The sequence below is a fragment of the Meriones unguiculatus genome, chromosome 12 (genome assembly GCF_030254825.1).
Source record: "Meriones unguiculatus strain TT.TT164.6M chromosome 12, Bangor_MerUng_6.1, whole genome shotgun sequence".
NCBI classification, from domain to species: Eukaryota; Metazoa; Chordata; class Mammalia; order Rodentia; family Muridae; genus Meriones; species Meriones unguiculatus.
Genome location: NC_083360.1, coordinates 82,928,421 through 82,949,266, shown reverse-complemented (window position 1 = coordinate 82,949,266; position 20,846 = coordinate 82,928,421). Strand labels below are relative to the sequence as shown.

The following is a 20,846-nucleotide window of genomic DNA, read 5'->3' as shown; positions in this document are numbered from 1 at the left end:
CACAGAACTAATGAGATTGACACTCCTTTGTTCAGAAGAGACATTAACACAGAAAGGCTGAGCAAGCAACAGTGCAAAGAAAGCAAGAGCTACAGGGATGTATACAGGAGGAGTGAGTGCCATGAGGGATGGACAGTGCAGGGCTGAGTGACTAAGCCATGATGAACAAGAACGGCAGTACGGTTTTCTGAAATCATGAAAGGTCTTGCTGAGGTACCAACAAAACCAAGTACATTCATTTTTTTAATCTTCAGATCTGAAAAATTTACTATCATGAATATGGCATAAAAATTCTTAGCTGATATGTAAAACTGAGCTAGGTTTTAGATTCAAGTAATTACAAACAGGTTTCTCATCTACATGAATGTCTGGCAAGACATTTGAAAGTCATATCACATGGGAAAATATCTTCTGTTGTGTACATCTGTCCTGAGTACTGTAAGAATACTTAGCAGTTAGTCCCTAACAATTAAGTTAGGGACTTAATTGTCAAGAGCTGTGATCAGAAAAGGAACTATATGGATTTCTTACACATGCACTAGGGAGACAAGATGAATCTATTGGAAAAACTCAGGAGTAAACGAAAGAAAGCAGCTCTGGAGTTAGTTATTAAAGTTGACTTTGAAATCTACTTTTGTTATAAACAGCAACTTTGGGGCAGTCTGGAAACCTCAGTTGTGACAATTGTGAGGGTCACATGCAACTGGATTCAGCAGCCACAAACCATATCATCATTCATACAGTGGGGCTATTAGCATCGCTCTTGGTGGAGTCTTATTGACAGAGATGATAGTTCTGTCCTTATTCTCGGGGTTCCTGTGTCCTGCTCCCACAGCCTCCTCACCTTCCCCAAGACCAGCCTCCCACCCTGACCTCAGCTGCTCTTCTTGAGCATGCTGCTCCAAACACTCAGTTTAAACGGACTGGGAATAGCCCTATTTCTGATGAAGCACAACTAAGGTGACATTTTGTTTACTCAGAGGAACTTAGTCAGTCAGCCCTGAAACTTAAGTGTAGTCACTGCATTTAAGATACCATTACCCATCTATCATGAGGGGCATGGTTGAATCCTCAGCCACCCTCCACCTCTCACCTGCTATGCCCTACTTATTCAGTGTGCATTTGTGGTTTTTAATCACCCTGTCATTTTATTTCTGCTGCAATAAATATTACCAGAACCCTGCTTTGTGAGAGCCACCGTGAACCAAACAGACAACAGTGATGAGCAGGACGATAAAGCCTTATTTATCTACGTGTTTATAGAGGCACTCAATAAATATATCCTGCAGGAAATAAAGAATGAGCACACACACCTTCAGTTGAGAAAGGGAAGAACACATGTAGAGGCTATTGTCTCTTCTGGCCCCCTCTACCTCATCTTTTCAATCAACCCCTTCACTGCCAAGTCTGTGTGCTCTCTCCTGTGAAGACTGCCAGGAATATTCTGGGCAAAGCTAGGCTTTAGTCCCCAATCATGGGTAACTTTGTTCATGTCTGTGCCTTGGCAGCTGTCAATTCACCTTGTGAGACTGCTTTTGCCCTAGGCTTCTAACGCCTCAGGGGTAAGGGCCATGTCTTATTCATCTTTAAATCCCTAGGAACCAGAGCTGCACATGGCATAGAAGAGCTTCCACGATGCTACCGAGAATCAGTCAACATTCTGTCTGGCCGCAGCAGACCATAAGGAAGGCATCCCAGCTTTATCTCCACTGCTTGTTACCTCCATTCAGGACACACCAGAATGAAAATGACTGTGCCAATCAGACAGAGGTCATGTGCATTTGCTGTCGTATATATTAAAGGAAATCTTCTATAAAATTAGGCATTCTATTGTTAATTAGTCCTTGCTAGTATTAGGGCTTTCTGAACCAGGCAACCTGATATGGCATCCCGATGTTGTTACTTATCAGCTGTGTGGCTGAAACTATCTTGGATCTAAAATTTACCACTTATAAAATGGCAATAATAATAGCAACTATGCCATAGAATGGGGGTGTAAGGTAGCATGTGAACATTCATTGGTTCAGGCAAAGAAAGAGTGAAATTCATATGCAATTGTTCCAAGGCTAACCCAACATCTTGAAAGGTTGATGCAGACCACGATGGTCCATCCTAAGAAACAGACTCATCCTTAGGATCTTGTAATATTTATGATTTAGGACCTTGCAATATTTATCATTATAATGATTCTGTGGGAAAAAAACTAAATTGGAGAGAAAAGAGAGTCAGTCATGGTCTCAGGAATGGAGGCGCTCTTGGGGTTGGAAGATTTGCTCTGGGTCTAGACAGTTGCTCAGGGTCATTCACAGCAGAGCAAAATGAAATGACTGACAATCAGACAGAGGTCATGTGCATTTGCTCTAATATAATAAAGGAAATCTTCTGTAACAATAGGCATGTGAAATGAGAGTGACACCTCAGTCTTTCTTGGCGTTCACTGGACTGTCCTGAGAACTATGGCTATCTTGGTCAACAACTCCTTCCTATTCTAGAGGGACTCCTACTCCTATGACTAACAACAGAAAGACAATGGATGGCATCTCTCCCTTCTCACAGACCCTGCTCATGAATAAGCTATGTCTTGGGTACATGAATGTGAACAGCTTTTAACAATGATTTATGCCCCTCAACATGCTCATAATAATACAAAATTGACTCACGTAAGGGATCAGGAATTCTTTGAGATTCAAGGCAGGCTGTAAATTGCTGCAATATTTTAATTGGGATCAAAACATTTTTTTTTTGACAATTTTAGGTTTTTAAAATTCCAGCTATTGTCACTTTTTTTCAGCAAATGTTTCTTTTCTTGGCTTAAAAAAGTGTAGTTAAACATGGGCAAGATTATTCAGACAGAAAAAAACCTCCCCAATCCACCCCCCCCAAAAAAAAACCCAAACCAAACAAAACCCCCACAAAACAGCTGTGATTTGTCATCCAAATGATAAAGTCTAGTTTTCCACTTCCTCAACATGGAGATCCCACCAAGCTCTGGGTTGCCAGTCCCCTGCTGGGCAAGGGCATAGGTTCATTCAGTACAGTGCTGCAGTCTCCTAAGGAAGGCTTACAAGCAGAAAGCATCAGCGTTTGTTACTTTCAGGGAAAAAACAGAACTTTAAAATTCAGCTCAGAAATGAACAGACCCGACTTCGCTCTATATCGCTTCACCTTACCCGACTCCCTTCAACAAGATCCTATGGTTTGGTGCAGCCTTATTTGCCCCAGTGATGGTGAACTCACTCACACAGAGCACATCTCATCTCACTGCTGAGCAGCTCAGGTTGTGTCAGGAAAGGTCTCTTCTCTTTCATGTACCAAAACTGCATTTTAGAAACTTCCAGCAAGGCACCTTGTTTTCGTTAAGGTCATGCTGGACCAGCTGGCTCCTTCACCTGGAGAGCTCTTTGCGGTTTCATCATCTGTGCTTCAGATTTAAACAGACTCAGCCCGGACATGGTTCACAGCCTGTTGTTCCTGCAGAGGACCTGGGTTTGATTGCCAGAACCTGCATATCGTAGTTAACAGCCACCAGAACCTCCAGTTTCAGGAGATCCGGTGCCCTCTCCTGACCTTTGCAGGCATTCAGTGCACAGACAAACATGCAGACCAAAGTCACACATAAAATAAAGTGAATAAACCGGACATGCTACTTCAAAGTTTGTTGTTAGAATGGGTATATAAAAGTTAAGTATGCAAACTCCCTCTCTTCATTGGTAAACATTTAAAGCATTAGGTCTCTATCTGGGCATAGTCTATGAGATGGAGGGGTAGCACAGAGGACTAGTAGCAAAGCCCAAAGCATGGCCCCCAAACAAGAGAAAAGACCAAATATCCCAAGCTCCTCCTCTGCCTCTGTCCCTTTGAATATTCTGGTTGCCAGGGCTGGAATCCGGAAGGAACAAGAGACGACATCATACCACCGTGGTATCTAAACCATTGCACAAGCATCTCAGAGGCTCCACCCAGGCGCCTGGCTTCCACAGTGTGCTGAAGGACAGAGATGTTCTCCATGTTCTATGCTCTGGGATCCCAGAAGCCGAGTGTGGACTGAGAAGACTCAACCAGCGTAGTTTCCAACCCCCCAGTCCCCGCCCTGGTGCCTGGTCCTGACCACCGAGAGAGCAAGGATTTGCCAGTATCTTTTCAACTGTTTTTAATGTGAGGTTTCAGGCTGAGCACAAATATTCATAAGTATAATCTTTTAGGGGAAGATGCAAACTCTCAGGTTGTGAAACCTGAAGAAGGCAGTGGAGGCCGACACTGGGCTCTTGGTCCGGGGGAATTCAAGCCCATTTTCTACTGACTCCTGTGTCCTCATTCTAAACTCCTTTCCATCAAGGCATCAGGAGACAGTCCCATCTTTTTCAATAATATAGAGGCAAATTGTATTGATTTTTCTATTCAGGGCAATCTGATGTTAAGTCTATATTCTGTCTCTTGAACACTGTGTTGTAAATACTTTTCAGTTTTTCATATATCATGCTGCTTTGAGATATTTAAAAACCTTTCTGGCTGGGAAAGCACTGCCTTTACCAGGGCTAGCAAATTCTTACACACAACAGAGCCCACCTAGGACTATGTCGTTGATTGATAGGCAAACTGACCAATCCCGGGCCAGGTATCTTCTTCAGGCCACATGTCACATGTTCTGCCTTAATCACTCCAGAGCCAGGTGCTAGGAAGTAGGAGATTACACCCATAGCTTAGAGCCAGAAGAAAATGATTCACAATAGGCAGTTCCAAACTCTTCCCTTGTCCTGCATTCAATTCCTCATGGGAATTCCAGGAAAGACCATGGACTAAGGTCTAAGGGGTCCCTTTCCTGCTATATTCTGGTCTTTGGCTGCTCTCCTATGTTCCCCCATGTGGCCCTGAGTGGTGGGTTATGCTTCTTCTTCAGGACTGGGCAATGTAATAAAGTGTTTGTTTGCTTTTTCTCGAGCCTCTCCTGACCATAGAACATGCACCTGACTGACTTACTCATAAAAACAAATAAGTTAACAAACAAATAAGTAAACAGCTGAAATTAGAACAGCCAGTAAGCCTAAGATATAACAGGAATCTCAGCCATGGAAACAGTGACCAAAATACATGGGCTCTAATTGGTCTCTGTCATTTCTCATTTCTGAAAGTAGTGCCCAGTTTTCTGTCCTTCACATCTTCAGCCATAAACATGGATGATGGTGCTACCTTGCTCTTAGATAGATACGATGTTTATGTAACCTGGTCCTTATAAAAGATCCAAGATGTTTGGAGCACAATACACAAGGGGTGAAGTATCGCTTGGGTTTAATTGTGATTTGAACCAATGGTTCATGTATGGGAGGTTTGGTCTTTTGGATAGCAATGTCAGAAGTGGTGTGAACCTTTGTGGGGTAGAGCCTCCTAGACAATCCTTTTGTCAATAGCAGTGATGTCCTTAGAGGGAGGTGTGGGGCCACAGTGTCCTGCTGTCTCCCTGTTTCCAAGTGTGAGCGCTTGCTTTCATGCATGCTTAAACTGCTGGGATACTATACACTATGGGGTCTTCACTACAGCCAAGCTAATGCCATAGCTATCACTTTATAGACAATAAACAAACCTCTCTTCTTCATGAACTCATCTTGTCTCCAGTGTTTTACTACAGAGTCTGAAAATAGCATTACAATTATTGCACGGTTGTAAGGATTAAACTGGATAACACGTATAAAATGATTAGCATAATGAATACGTAGGAAGCACTGGACAAATGTATGGTTTTATTACTAGTTGTTATTTTTCATTGTGCTAAAATATACATTACAACATTTATCTGAATTGTTTTAAAGTATATAGCTAGTGGCATTAAGTACGTTCTTACGTTTTGAAGACATTTATTTGTGTGTGTGCATGTATATGTGTGTGTGTGTGTGTGTGTGCACGTATATGTATGTGTGTGCAAGAGGACGGCAGATCCCTAGGAGCTGAAGTTGCAGGCACCACATGAGACATGGGTGCCGGGACCTGAACTCTGGTCCGTGCAAGAGCAATATGTACTCTTGTCTGCTGGGCCATCTCTCTACCCGCACACTCCTTCCACCCCAGGAATCACTATCACCTGATTTCTAGATCACTTACAAACCGAAACCCAATGCTACTTAAAAATAACTCCCATCTTCATTCTCCCTTGGCAATCATCAGTACGCGTCTTTTCTTGAAAGTTCATCCAGATGGCAGCACTCGCCAGACATTCCTGGTGTTTAGGCTCCCTAGCTTTCCATTCATTTTGTTTATCCATTGCCTGTTTGCGCCACTCCCACCCTCTGTGGTTTGTGAATATGTTCATGACCAATATCTCTTCTACTTCTCTTCATTAGAAGTAATTTTCCTGCAGTATTTTTTCTCAAGAAAACACTTTTTTTTTTTTACTTCTAAATTATCATCTTCTCACCCTCGTGTTACCAGTCAGAACAAGCAAGTGGTAATAATAACATGATCAAGGTCAAATAATATGGCTGGCTGGATTATTGCTTATAAATTGCCTGGTGCATTATCTTTGCAAAGTTCAAAGGAAGTGATGCATGTGGAGGTGTTTTATAAGCTGTGAAAACACTGAGTGAATAAAAGGACAAAAGCGTTCTGGTTTTCTCAGACATGGGGGTCACAGAATGTTTAACTGTTTTTCTTTACTCTCAACGACCAGGACCAACAATGTTGTGTGAGTTCATGGAATGGGACTGGGAGTTCGTTGCAGTTGTGTGAGCTTGATGAAAACATAAACCTCTTTCTTTGGTGGGTTCAACAAACATGTTAAGTTCTCACCGTTCCTGGTTAGAGAGTGATAATTTCAATCTTTTCTTTCTTTTTTTCATTTTTTTTTAAGATTAAGAACTGTATTTACTCTTATGCTAACAGTAACTGCAAGGTGTGACAGGTTAAACTGGAGCATCTGGGGCATTGACCAAAGTCCCCCAGACCGACTTCTCCCTCGAGCGCACATCGCACAAGGATTTAATACCAACCGTCACATGACCACCGCTCTTCAGAACTCATCAATCTCCCATTAGATTACTGGGATGGTGTGACACTTAGACCACAATTACAGTGTAAGAAGCACAGCGCAGTCACGCTGTGACCAAGTCAGGCAGGAGACTCGCTTTGATGGATGATCACAGTTGATCGAGTTTGTCAGTTGCGTTATGTGTTTTTATGCGTGTTTGATATTCCTGCCCACAGAAAAGAGGCTTCTAGGGGCACATCTGTCAATAGATTCAATTTCACATTGCCGTGTGACTCCTTCACTTACCCCCGTCTTCTCATCAAAGATTTTGATTCCTCCAAAGGAGATGGTTAAAAAGATTTTCTGTTTGTGTTCTCCTTTGGAGCGGGCACCAGCAACAACACCCTGTCGAAAGGAAGAACATGGTTTTTACTTTAGTGTTTTCATTTGAAAATTCCCTCTGGTCCAACAGCGTGTCAGGCGCCATCAGCTAGAGCCACCAATCATGCATACCCTTCCTTTGCCCTTCTATGGGTCTCGGCACCACAGTCTCACATCTGCTTTATATTTTTGCATAATGCTGGTTGTAGCTGTTCTACCGTGGAATAAATACATATCTACCCATCCAATATAGGCAATGTTTTTTTTCTCTTTTTCTTTCTTCCTTTCTCTCTTCTTTCTTTTCTTTCTTCCTTCCCCCCTTTCTTTTCTTTCCTTCCTTTCTTCCTTCTTTCTTTTTTAGGTATCTTCCTTACTGTCAGATGGCTTTATTTAAGTACTTAAAGAACTATGAAGCATGAAGTATTTCACATACTAATATGCTCTTTTACATGATCCTTTCCAATTGATGCAGGGCTAGATTGTAGCTTTTTAATTGCCAATATGATTGATTATTTATTTATTTATTTATTTATTTATTTAACATCCTGATCATAGCCCCCACCCTCCTCTCTTCCAGGTCTCACCCTCCATCCCCGTTCCCCATATCCTCCTCCCCTACTCCTCAGATAAGAGGAGCCCCTTATCTTCATGCTCTCTTTGTGCTGCAATACTTGAATCAGAGTTGGGTAGACGACCTGAGATGAAAACAGTAAAACCCCCAATATGAACATCTGTCCTGGGTTTTTATATTGGATGTGGATCTATGCTTCTCAAGTAAATTGCTCAGCAGAGGCTCAGGTTAAGATTATGGTTCTTAAACTTCTGGAAATATTTTTTGTCAGAATGAATTCTAGATATCAGAAGAGAAAAGTAAAAATACGCTAGACCTCCTCACCTTATTTCCTTTTTCCCTCCCTTTCTTTGCAAAACGTGATCATAATATTTATGACCAGCATTTATAATAGCTACTCAAAGACATTTATATTCTTTCTCCAGTACTCTTCTTTTATCATTCTTGTACTTTGGGTTAAAACACATATTAAACGTGTTCCACTTACCAAAATATCTACTTCCCACCTGCCCAGGCACTTTGTAAACTCACGAAGGTAAAAACCTCTCAGAAGGTAGAGATGTTACTGAGTTCTCTGGTCTAGCCCTAGAGTTTGGGAAACCAGCTGCAACCGGTGGGGACAACAGGTACTTCCCAGATACTTGTTAAATGAGTCTGGACTATTGACTCTGTGGTTTATGAGGTTCAAGTTAGACTTTGCGGTGGCAGTTACAGGTGAACACAGTGTAAAGTCTAGGGCCCCCTGGGTAGGTAAAGTCACTTCAGAGGTTTCCACATGGAGGCTGTTGTTTACTCAGCACAAGGTCTCTGTTCTTACATTCCTATTTAAGAATAAGCTCAGCTCCCAGCACTAGTGGCGCTGGGCTTCCACGAAATTCTGAAATAATAACTGACTTCTAGGAGGTCATGGTGTTGCTCTCGGAACACTATGCTCCCAGAACTCGCTTGGAAAATAACTGGCACGAAGACCAGTCAGTACAGCCGGAGGTACAAGGAGGAGCCCTGCTTGTCGAACTGTGTGATTATCTTTACTATGGGTGTCGGAGCTCACCGCCATCTTACAACACCTGATTCTACTCCTGCTTCTGGACAACGGACTTCACCTTAGTTCTATTTTCCCAAGTATAAGAGGTTTCTCAGAGGTGAAAGAAATTAAAGATTTACGGAAATTACCTAGCTTAATTCCCAGCATACCGAAGACATGCAATAAAGTCAGTTTATTGTAGTAATGAATGAGCACCTAGTTCTTTCTTAGATAGGTAATACTAACAGAAAATTCACTCTCTGAAAAGTTACCCTTCCATTCTCAAACACATCTTATAGGCACGCAGACTTGTCAGAGTAGGAAAAAAAAAATCCTTAAAATGAGTTTGTTCAAATTTTACTGTTCATCGCATCCTTTTCAGGTGCAAAATTTCTCTCCTTGGTGTTCTCCCCATCCAGCCTCATGACCGCTGAGCATTAACCTTCTCCAGTGACTTTCTTGTAAGTGCTTACACAGCGACTCACTTCGAGTTTCTTCACCCTTTACCCCTTCTAGTCTAGGCTATGGTTTCTAGATCCTTCACTTGCTGCTTTTGAATTCATGGTGGATACTTGTAAGTAACAAAGAGGAATGATGAACATGTGTTTTTGAGATCAGAGTCATGCCTTCTTCTGCTCAGGATCACACTATTAGATTCTCTTAACCAGTGTAGAAATGCTTCATGCCAAACTGCACCTGATTCATTTCCCTGCTTCTCCTATCTTCAGGGAACTCACCCCATTTGACGTGTCATATCAAACAGCTGTCTGACTTTGCTCAATGAAGGGGATGCTTAATCGTCTGTGGGACTTTTTAATTTGTTCCCTGTACCCAGTGTTTGGAATGGAGCATGGTATAAATTATACACTTAAAGGGAAGTGAGGTTATTTTTCTCATTTGAGGAAAAACAAGAGGACAAGCCAGATCCTGGGCCTAGGAAAATGAGACTTTGCAATCACTCTTTCTGGCACATTTGTGTAAAACAATATACACTGCTCTCTCTCTCTCTCTCTATCAGACTTTGACCTTAATTATCCAGACAAAACAGAATAGTCTCGTGCTATGGTCTAAAATGCATTCCTCCAATCCTGCATGTTAAAACTTAATCCTTGTGAGCTTGCTTAAAAAGAAAAACCTCTGGAAGACGATTAAGCCAAAAGAGCAAAGCGCTCTTACATGGGCTGTGCCTGCACAGAGGGCTTGAAAGAAGGCATCTGTCCCTGTTTGCTCTTCACCCCAGGATAACTCAGCAAGCCCCATCTTGGAGCAGAATCTGGATGCAGAATCTTGGAGCAGTCTGGACCATCATCAGACACTGGTCTTTTGACACCCTGATCTTGAACTTTCCAGCCTTCAGCACTGAGTCAGGGAAACACATTTCTGTTCTCTAGAATCCACCCAATTCCTGATATTTTGCTGTATCAGGATAACTGGCCTGAGAGCACCCCCCACAAAGGGAGAGATGGGAGGGCCAAGCCAGAGGGAACACTCTCTTTTTTCCTCCTTGGGGAGGACACCACAGGACAAGAGCAGAGCGTTGCACCTACAGCCACAAAGTGTGGCTTTAGTAGTTCCCTCACTCACAAAACTGCTGGGACATCAAGCAGCAATACCTTCTAGCACACTGTGCCAACTAGAAGCCAAGGCTGCCTTTGCTTATTGGTACCATATGGTTATTCCCTAATGGTACCCAACTGCACAACAAGAACAGAAAGAGCCTCAGGCAGTGTTTTTGGGTAGCTGTGCTTAGGAAAGCTGCTCATGGAGACTAGAGGGGAGGACCTTCTATAGGTGCTGGCGTTTGGAGAAATTAAAAAGTGAGATGATATCAAAGACATTTCCTTTGTGAGATAGATTGCTGCTGTGTCAGGATCTGGAAACAGCACAGGCACACACGCTATCCTAGCATGCCACAGGGACTGTTCCCCTCAAGATTATTTATTGAGCTGTGTAGGAAGAGTTGTGGAAGGAGGAGAGCCTGGGTGAGGAGCAGGGAGCTACTCTTATAAGCACCGATCAGGAGCTTGTGTCTGGAAATTCAACATGGGAAACCTGGGAACTGGATGTCTACCATTTTCTTCAGTACTTCTTATATATGTTTTCTTATCTGTCATACAATTTGCACCTAACAGTTGTGGGGAGTAAGAATTATCAGTTTAATTTCACAGATGAAGAAGCACAAGATCCATGGTCAAGTGGCCTCTTTAACCCCAAAGGAGCCAATGTGATAAACCACAGATCAACAGGTCAGACCATGGCCTTCCTGGTTCTGCAAGTGAGAGACCTGCTACCTAACTGTTCATTATCTAAGAATCTCTTCTGGAATATGGACCTTAACAATGACCATGCAACAATGATGCAAATAGATACAAAAGTTTCTGGAAATAGCTAGGCGGAACCACCAGCTACCATGCTCAATCTGAAGGAGAACATTAAAGTAGGGGTTGTCACATTTATTAATTCCTGAGCATCCCAGAAAACTGAAATGGACTCCACCCATACCACCACCCATAGGCCATGCAGAAAATACTCAGCACATAACAGCCATCAGTACTACGAAAATAAACAACTGTGGTAAAGAGCAACCATGTGCGATAGCAAGCACAGGGACCCCTGAGAGAGACACAGGTAGGCAGGGTCTAGATGGCAGCCTTTAGAGTCAGCAAAGGGTCATTCAGGTAAAGCAAGGTGAACAGGTTACCTGGTCCAGCTTAGGGGCTGCTGTGAGAAGCAGTTTGCTGATGTATATAAGATGGTTTTGAGAATATTCACTTACTATCTCACACATACATGATGCTATGCAAGGCCATGACCACAGGAGGCACCTGCACAGACACAACAGGGAACTGGTATAGACCCTGAGACTTCAGGATACTGTCATGGAGAAGCTCTGTCTCCATCCTCAGTCCTCATAGTGACTAGCTTTACAATCTTGCAGGAGGGAGTTCATCGTAAATTTAATTTTATCCTAGCTACTGAGGGAATGGAGTCTCTTTGGCAGTCATGTTTTGAGCCCTGGAGTGTATCCAGCAGCCTGTCAGCTCTGGTGTCCTGTTTTTGTTGGTTTTTTTGTTTGTTTGTTTTGTTTTGTTTGTTTGTTTTTCAGACTTCCAGTTGAATTCCCCTGTATGGAACACATTCTTTGATTCTTTCCCAACCATAACCTACACTGCTGACAGCAGGTTTAAAGTGTTGTGGTTGCTGTTTGAAGGAGTTGGGTTGGTGGAGACGTCTTTGCTTTGCTCCTCTTGGACTCTAGCTGATACATATTCTGGGAAGCTGTAACAGCTGATGGATGTCTTCCATCACACTGTGTCTACCTTCCCAACCCTGCCCAGCTTTCCCTCCCCTATTATCTTCAGGGCAGATTCTGTATCTCTCACAACCCTCACTAGAGTATACTTGTGGTCCTATACTTGGTTCTCCAGGCTGTATCTTTAGGACTCATCAGCCTATAGGTTTTCAAATACCATCCTTCTACCCAAGGTTTCTGAACACTGACTTCTTTAATAGTCAGTGATGTTTGGCTACCAGGGAATATGGCTGAGGTAAAAGAATAAAATCAAGCTAAGAAAGGATAAACTAAACCCCAACACAGAAGATGATACAACTGAATGTTAAACTGCTAACTGTTAAAGGCTGGAGATCCTGGAGATCCAGTTCTCAGTTCTGGGAAAGACTGTGAAAAAAAGTCCTTTAACTTCTCTGAACCTAGATTTTTATAGCTACAAAGCAGAGGAAACCAATCTCTAGCTTGTAAGATCAAAAGCTGATGTGTGTGAAGGTGCCTTGGTGGTTGTGAGCTGAAATATGGTGATGGTCTGGCAGTAGATCTGTCTGGCAGTAGATGCCTGGCCCCTCAGATTCACACAAAGAAACTGTCTAGAACCTCTGCAATGCAGGAGAGAATTCTCTGATGAAAGATGCATCAACTTCAGAGCACAGCAAAGGAGATCCATTTTTTTCAGCTCTCATATGGCCTAATAGGAGTAAGTGGGCCTTTTTTCAAGGCTAAAAGAAATTTTGTACTTCTCTGTCTCTTTCCTGGGCAGGTGGCCAAATGCAGAATCGATCATTTATGTTTCTGTGCTTCTTACAGAAAAACCACTGGGAGCTGAAATGTCAACATTCTTCTCAGCAAGTTGCAAATAATGAAGCACAATCGTCTGGAAACCAAGAACCCTCAGTGCGTTCAGTGCATCTGACAGGAGAGGGTTAGAGCAGCACAAACTCTCTGGGCCTTGGGCCCTCATGATTATAAGGGATGGCAGATGGAATGTTTCACTATAGGTAACACACACACACACACACACACACACACACACACACACACTTGCACCCCTACCTACATCTGGTTCAGCTAGCATGGCCTGGTGTTGATCCCAGGGGTAAACTTCTGGGAGGAGGACAAACTGCTTCTTCATAGTCACTTAAACCTAGTGCTTCTACCAATGCAGCTGGCCAAGAAGGCTCTCGGCTCTCAGCAGCTGGTAGCTGATGAATAGCTTCTCCTGGATGCTGGATGCTGAACTCTGTCCTCTGCAGACAGGTGGCTCTGGGTGAGAATCTAGTCCACGAACATGGAGGATTAAGGAGTAGCACTTTTGCTGTCTCCTAGTGAAGCTTTGTCAGAAGCAAATCTCCATTGACTTCCCAGGCTTCCATTGCTACATTAAGAATCAGGGTGTGTGTTTCTGTTGAGAGAGTAAGGGTGGCTCTCTGAGCAAGGGACCCCTGAGGCGCAGTCTCTCTGGGGCACACAGAACCTGGTACACAGGCTTCGTTCTGATTTCATGTGTGTATGAGCAGGATCTGGGCTCTGCTTGGGCTGGGGGTCAGGCAGCAGTGGGGAGCACAGAGGATTCTCCTACAAGCCAAGCACCAGCCTGTGTTGTTCAAGGATCTGCCTGGGGCCCTGTTTCACAGTTACATCCTCTGGGCCAGCATTCATCAGTCACAAAGCGGCCGTGGGAATCTTCTTGCCTGACTGCTTCATCTATTCATCATTCAGGTTGGAACTTAGAAGAGAAACAGGACTCATTATCGAGCTGCCCTGAAATCTCATAACATGGCTTCATTATCTGAGGGGGGAAAAAATCACTAACCTCGTTCCAAGGTGAAAGTGTGAAGTCATGATTTCATTGTTTTCACTACCATCTTCTAATATACCGTAAGTTAGGCATGCGTTGATTAAATCAAAGTTTGTTGATTTAAAATGTATAGCATTTTAAACAGCAAAACCAAAGACAGAGAACAGAAAACTGAGTAGTTTTAAAAATCTTGTTATTTACAGTCATGTCACTGGGAGACCGTATCTGACAGACATATTAAAATCCTAAGAAACACTGTACAGCACACAAAAAAATTAAGAGTTGTGAATTGTTAATCATACAAGAAAAAGGTGACGCAGATAGCAATTAACAATTTTCTGTCATTTAAATACTTTCAGGCACTTTGCCAGAATGTGGGCAATTTTTTGCTGTTTCTTATACTTAAAAACAAACTATTCGACTGACCTAACAGTGTACTTTATACTATGTGATGATATTTTTAAAAGGTACACATATATGTTTATAATAATTAAATGAGATAAAGCAAAACCAAGTTGAAAAACTATATGAACTACAATCTATTTTATTATGTGTATTATTGATATGTAAGAGAAGTACAACAATTGAAAATTAAACAGAAAAGTATCAATTCTCATTATTTTTGTGGGATTTGGGGATGGGATTTTAGTTTCATTCCTTAAATTTTTCTGTATTTTCAAAGTATTTTATCATGAGAATTTTATATTGAGAAAGATAAATTTTGTGTGTGCTAAATGTATAAAATTAGGATTCTTGTTAGGTCATTTGCTTTCTAATATTTTATACCACATTTTAAAAAATTAATAGGATGTCTGGTATCAACATCTGTGTGGGGGAAATTATTATTATTTTTTTGGTATGTTTTCAAGTTTGTTTGAAAAAGGAGTGTGCTGCTTGTTTGAGTCTGTTTAAGTTCCTTTCTAACTCTGGTTTTCCCATGCAAAGCTTTGTTTTTGTAGTCTAGTTGCACATTGCTTCAGAGAAGCCATCTTTCTTTGTAATGAAATATTTGAGTGCATCACAGCAATTACAAGAATGAATGAAATCAACATTGTACCATCACATCTGCCACTAGAGGATAAGCTGTGTAAAAAAAAAATTAATAAGTAGTAAAGTAACAAAATATTCAAAACATGTGAGGGACTACAAATTTTGATAATTTTGTGTTTTTATTTTTGCAGGGGTTTTACAAGGAAGTTAACCTAGAAGAAACTATGCTCCAGAGCATGAACAAGGCTTGACTAAATACCTTCACAAAGTAAGTACCCAGGCAGTATTTCTAAGCCACTGGACTTTTTCCCCAGAGAATAAATATGGTGATTCATCCAGGAGCCAAACTGCTCCAGCAATGAGCTAATCGGCCACAGTGCTGGGGAGCAGCTTTTTCCTCACCCACATTAAACCAAACTATTCATAAAGAAGCACTTGCACAGCACCTTGAGCTTCATCATGGAATCTTGACATAACTTGTCTCCCCGAGCTGCAGAAACTTCATCAATCCCAATCAGTTTGGCCTTGTACCGGACCCCTTCACCTTTAAACCTCTTTATCAAACTGGCTTCACTGCGATCCTGACCTGAAAAAAAAAAAAAGAAAGAAAGAAAGAAAAAAAAGAAAGATGAATTCAGAAACAAGCAGGGTAAGGCTCTGTTGGCTTTAAAAAACTTACCACTCCGAGAGATCTACTTCCTGGTTACACCTGCATGCCAGCAAAGTCAAATCAAAAGAAATAAAATAATATCTCTAAGACGCAAACTCTGACTCTACCCACTTAAACACTGTCCGGATACACTTCTAGAAGTTTCAGCCTTTTGGACAGAAAAGGGAAACTTCAAGATAATCACTCCTGTGAAGCAATAAACAATATCAGAAAATATGGGTAATGCATCTCATTTTCTTTTGATCCATGATAAGTACTAAACCAATAGTCATCATCAACCAAGAGTATATGTATGAGTCTTGCTGGAATAGCATCAGCACTGGGTTTCCAGTATTTATAATTCTTAATGATGCTTGGCCAGGGTCCAAGACCCTCTTTATACCTAACTCTATGACCTGCCTCATAGTAAAAGTCCAGAATAATTTCTTTGCATCAAGTAATGACACTGAACAATTATTAGAAAAAAACATCTTTATGATTTTGCTTCTGGTAATTTAGATATGCAGAGAAATAGGCTGCCATAATATTTGCAATTGAGTGCTTGTATTTTCAACAGGATCTCTTGCTCATTATTAACATCATATCTTGCTACGTCCATCAGTCAGGAAATCAAGGATGCCCACATAAAGAGAGGGACGTATGGATATTTATTAGAAACTTTATATCCATTCTTCAAAAGCCAAACTATTTCCATATTCCAAAGGTAGACAGACATGAAATCTAGTAGCTTGTTCATAGAGTCAGAGATAAGAGAAAGACATAGCAATTCAAACACCACACTTTGTCCAGTCAGGGAACTGGACGCTGGACCTACAGTTCTAGAAACCTGGGTCTCCCAAACCTCCAATACTTATCACTGTGTTCTCACTTCCTGAATATTTTTCCTTTCATGACGTCCATCAGCATCACAAAACTGGAGCTGAGAATATCAGGGATAAGGCAGACCATTTCCCTCCATCAGTAATATGAGTTGGCTAATGCTCTGAAGGACAGACAATAGCTAAACACAGTGCCGTACTTTTCTACTTATGAACCCTGACTTTCATCCCTTACCTTTACTCATCCATCCATTACTGATTATCTTCTCTACGCCAAATACCTTTACTTGCTGGCAGCAGATGAAGAAACAATCCATGCCCCTAGAAGCCGAAGGATTGTGTGTGTGTGTGTGTGTGTGTGTGTGTGTGTAGAAAAGTTGCCACAGTGTATCGACTAAACTTTATTTTCTATCTATGGGAAGAAGGTAAAGTAACTACCTTACAGAGTGCCAACAGCCATAGAGGGGACGGGACAAGCGAAGCATGTGTTCATCTTCACCATAATATTTCTGTAAATAGCTGTGCCTCCATGATCAGACCATAGAAGGGGTGACTATAGGGACAAGTCTGAACTCTGTTTTCCAACACTCAGTAGACATTTTATCATTGAATTCTCTGACTCCTAGTCTATCAATAGCTTTGATAAAATTCTTAAAGTTCCTAAAGCAAGTGATGTAAAGACACATCAGTCAGAGACTATAAGGGATATAAAAATTAAATGTCAGAGTTCTACGAGGAGAGATGGCAGAGGCTAGAGCTGAGAATATCTGTTACTGTATCTCTTCTTTGGACATGTATCTAAGCAACTTGGCTTATGACAACACAGGCTTTCTCCCATGTCTGCTATGCTAAGTTTGGTGGCAGCGGTCTGTATCTTGGTCTAAGACTTTTTGGAAAGATTAGCACTCCATCTCATACAATCAACCCATAATACTGTTCTAGTCACCAATAACACTCCTTTCACTACTCTGACTGTGTCAGTGTGCCACTCTAACAGTGAGATAGCAGGAAACACTTACAACAAGCACGTTACACATTCCACTGACTAAGGCAAGCATCCGTATACAGACCCAAACTGGAAGGGAAGATCTGAGAGGCCATCAAACCCACCCACGCTCATTTAGCAGAACCTGCACTGTTTTGGCCAGTGCTGGAGCCTGAATCTGGGTTGGCACACACTGTGTTCTAAGCCTGCTCTTTTAACAACTATGATTAATTGCTTTTCTTTTCTCCAACTTCCCTTTGAATCCCCAATTTTACCTTGCACCAGAACTCACCTGGCCCAAATCCATTGTTCCTAAATATAAACACACTCACAGTGGAAAAAAAAAAAACAAAAAAACAAAACACTCCATTGGGATGTGGGGGGAGTTTGAAAATGGAAGAAACAGTTTCCAGAAAACTAGCCATGTCCAAACACCTGCCCTGGCGTCAGATACAAAGAGCCTAAAGAAACATGTGTCGGGGCACAGCCTGCTGCTGAGAAGAGATTCACATGAGGAGGCAGAGCCAGGGCAGGTGGAAAGGGCAGAGATTAATAAGAAAATATTAGGCCATTTAGAAGAAAGTAGGGAGCCCAATTTAGATCAGGACCCAGGGCCAATCTAATTTGTATGAAGGGCACTTATGCAGTAGAAAATCCAGTTTCTCATTAAATGCTCCACCATTAAAAGGGTAATTCTTCATAAGCACATCTTGAACAGGGTCTCAGTGACATTAGTTAAAAAATAAATAAAAGATATCGGAGCTTTAAAGTGTGTGACCTCACTAGACTACATGTCGGGGGTGGGGGTTATCTCTGAAACTTATCCCAGCCCATTTTGACTAAAAGCAAACAGCAAAGCCACAGTTCAGAACGGGAAAAGCAGAGGTCACTTGTTTAAGCAAAGTCCAACAGTGTCCCCCATCTATTACCCAGCATTTAGTGTTGTCCATTACTTTGCCAGGAGTTTCACATCATCCAATCTCTCCTTTAAGTCATTCGCCTGCTCTTTGAGTTCGGATATGTAATGAGCACTACGTCACAAAGATCATATCAACACAGCAGATTCTGCTACTTTCAATACCAGCTGTAGTAATAAAGCATTCACATCCTACAGAACCCACTCATATAAAGAATGCATAGAATCCAGGGGTGTTAGGACAGTCACAGAATGCATAGTCATCACTTCTGGGTAATGTTAGAATACTTTTAACTTCAAAAAAAAAAAAAAAGATGCCCCACACCTATTTCTGTCATTCACTATTGGGGTTTGAATGCTAAATGTCTCTCTGAGGTTCTCAGAGCTGAGCATGTGTTCCTCAGATGGTGATAACTGTTTGTGAAGGCTGGGGGATCTGTAGGAAGTGGCACCTCATTGGAGAAACTGGGTCACTGGGGGCTGGCCTTGAGGCTTTTTAGCCCAGTTTCTCTTTTTGTTCACCTTACGCCTCCTGAGGTGGACTGAGGTAAGACTAGCCAGACTGTGCCTTCTAACACCATGCCATTTTTACATGCTGCTGTGTTGTCCCTGCTTAGATGGACCCTATACTTCTGCATCTGTAAGCAATAACAAATCTTTCTTCCTTTAGTTGCCTTGGTCAGGGATTTGGTTTTTCAATCACAGACACAAGAAAGTAATACAGAACAAGAGGTACTTAGAAAGCATTGTGATAAGCCTGCCCCAGTGATTCTTAGGTCTTCGGAACCATTTAGGTCCTTCGCTAGTGAATGTGTGGATGAGTTTGGGATTTGGGACTTGAAAAGTCCTACTCTGTTTCCTGGGCCATTCTGGAATGAGCTTGAAAAACAAGAATGCTGAGAAAAACATGAAGAGTGAGGGTCCCACTCTTGAGCAGTCAGAGGAAAAACAAAATGACTAAAAATGACTAGAAATTGGGCCGGGTCATTCCTGTGATATTCAGGCTTTGTTCTGCTTGTGTTCCAACTGAATGGAGTTGGATTTCAAGTTAATGAACTCAGATACTGTTTATGGAACACTTACTGTGTGTCCTAAGATGTTTATGACTTCCTGTTGTGTGTTCTAAGATGTGCAGAGATACAGGCAGCATCTCAGGATGTTGACACCACACATGGTGGTTGTAACCACTCATTGCGGTTATGTCCTAGAGAACAAGATTTTTGCCAAATCTATTGACAAAAATCAACAGATTTTTTTTTTCAGCATTTCGGAAATTCCAGTATTAAGGAGAATCACCATAAAGACAAAGCAACACGAGATCCCGTGCAACCAGGACACGGGTGCAGTAGACAGAGCTGATTAGGTGCAGGTTATCTTCAAAAATAAGCAGAGGACAAAAGTAAAGAGAAACTAAGACATCTTGTGATTCTCAAACTGGGGTCCTTAAATGAGACTTTTCTAATTTGGAGCTTTTCCAGGAGTCGATAATTTTTTAAACATTTAAAACGTGAAGAAAAAAATACTTGTATGTTAGTAATATTCTTTTAAAAAACAGATCTCATTAAGTTGGAAATATGACTTGGGGTCATCTGTGGCTGCCTGAGCACACATTTCTGGGAGATACAGAGTGTGTGGGAGTCAGGGCCACTGCCCCATTGGTATTGTCCTGAGAGATCACAGCCAAAGGGTCAATTGAGAGACTTAAAGCCTTCTGTTCTGATGAACCTGCTTTGGTTTCCTGAACGAGAGTAATTAACAGAAGCATGAGTCGGAGGTACCCTGGGAGGGGTCTTAAGCCAATTCTCTAAGTAATCTGTCAAAATGTTTTCAGTATTTGGATTTCAAAGGAGGAAGATACTGGGTTTACATAGGATCGCACTGTTGCCTGGAGACCAAGGTCCCTGAAAGGAAAGCAATACCTCCCTGAAAGTAAGAGGCTGTGGATTCAGCTCTGTGTCACTACACCTTTACATAAGTGATTACAAAGCATTCCTTTCACCCTTGCAGGGCTTGGGTTTTGCTGCTTCTGATGGGTGTTTCTGCAGAGAAGAAGGTCCCCAAGCATCTCTGAGTGGCAATTATCCATAATGATATTAATTATTAACATCTGGGGACTTACCCAGAGCTTGAACTACATGATAAGCTGTGTGCTTCACTTACAGTCACCAAAAACCTACATGGTTAAACTTTAGGCACAGAAAAAGAAACTCGATATATCCAGAGAAACACTAGTGCCAAAAAATAAACCCACATGTTCCTAAATCTGCTGAACCTGGACCACCTGGGTATTTCACACATTTCTACAAGGAACACAGTTTTGAACATGTAACTCAAAAAACTGGACTCTTCTTTGCCTAAACGGTATGCACACGCTCTTGGCAATCATTCATTTACTTCATTGCTTACTCTACCTTAAACCTTTAGTATAAACCCAAACACAAATAGA

At 41.8% G+C, this 20,846-nt stretch overlaps 1 protein-coding gene across 12 annotated transcripts in view; it reads right to left on the bottom strand.

Moving 5' to 3' along the window:
- Dab1 (DAB adaptor protein 1) overlaps positions 1-20,846 on the bottom strand; it is a 1,075,378-nt gene that overhangs the window by 116,764 nt on the left and 937,768 nt on the right. For all 12 annotated transcript variants that reach the window (XM_060366061.1, XM_060366058.1, XM_060366060.1 and 9 more), the window contains 2 exons: positions 15,458-15,597; positions 7,262-7,360 (listed from right to left, as the gene is read on the bottom strand). In XM_060366061.1, the coding sequence (XP_060222044.1) occupies positions 7,262-7,360; positions 15,458-15,597 (239 nt within the window). The remainder of the gene's footprint in view (positions 1-7,261; positions 7,361-15,457; positions 15,598-20,846) is intronic.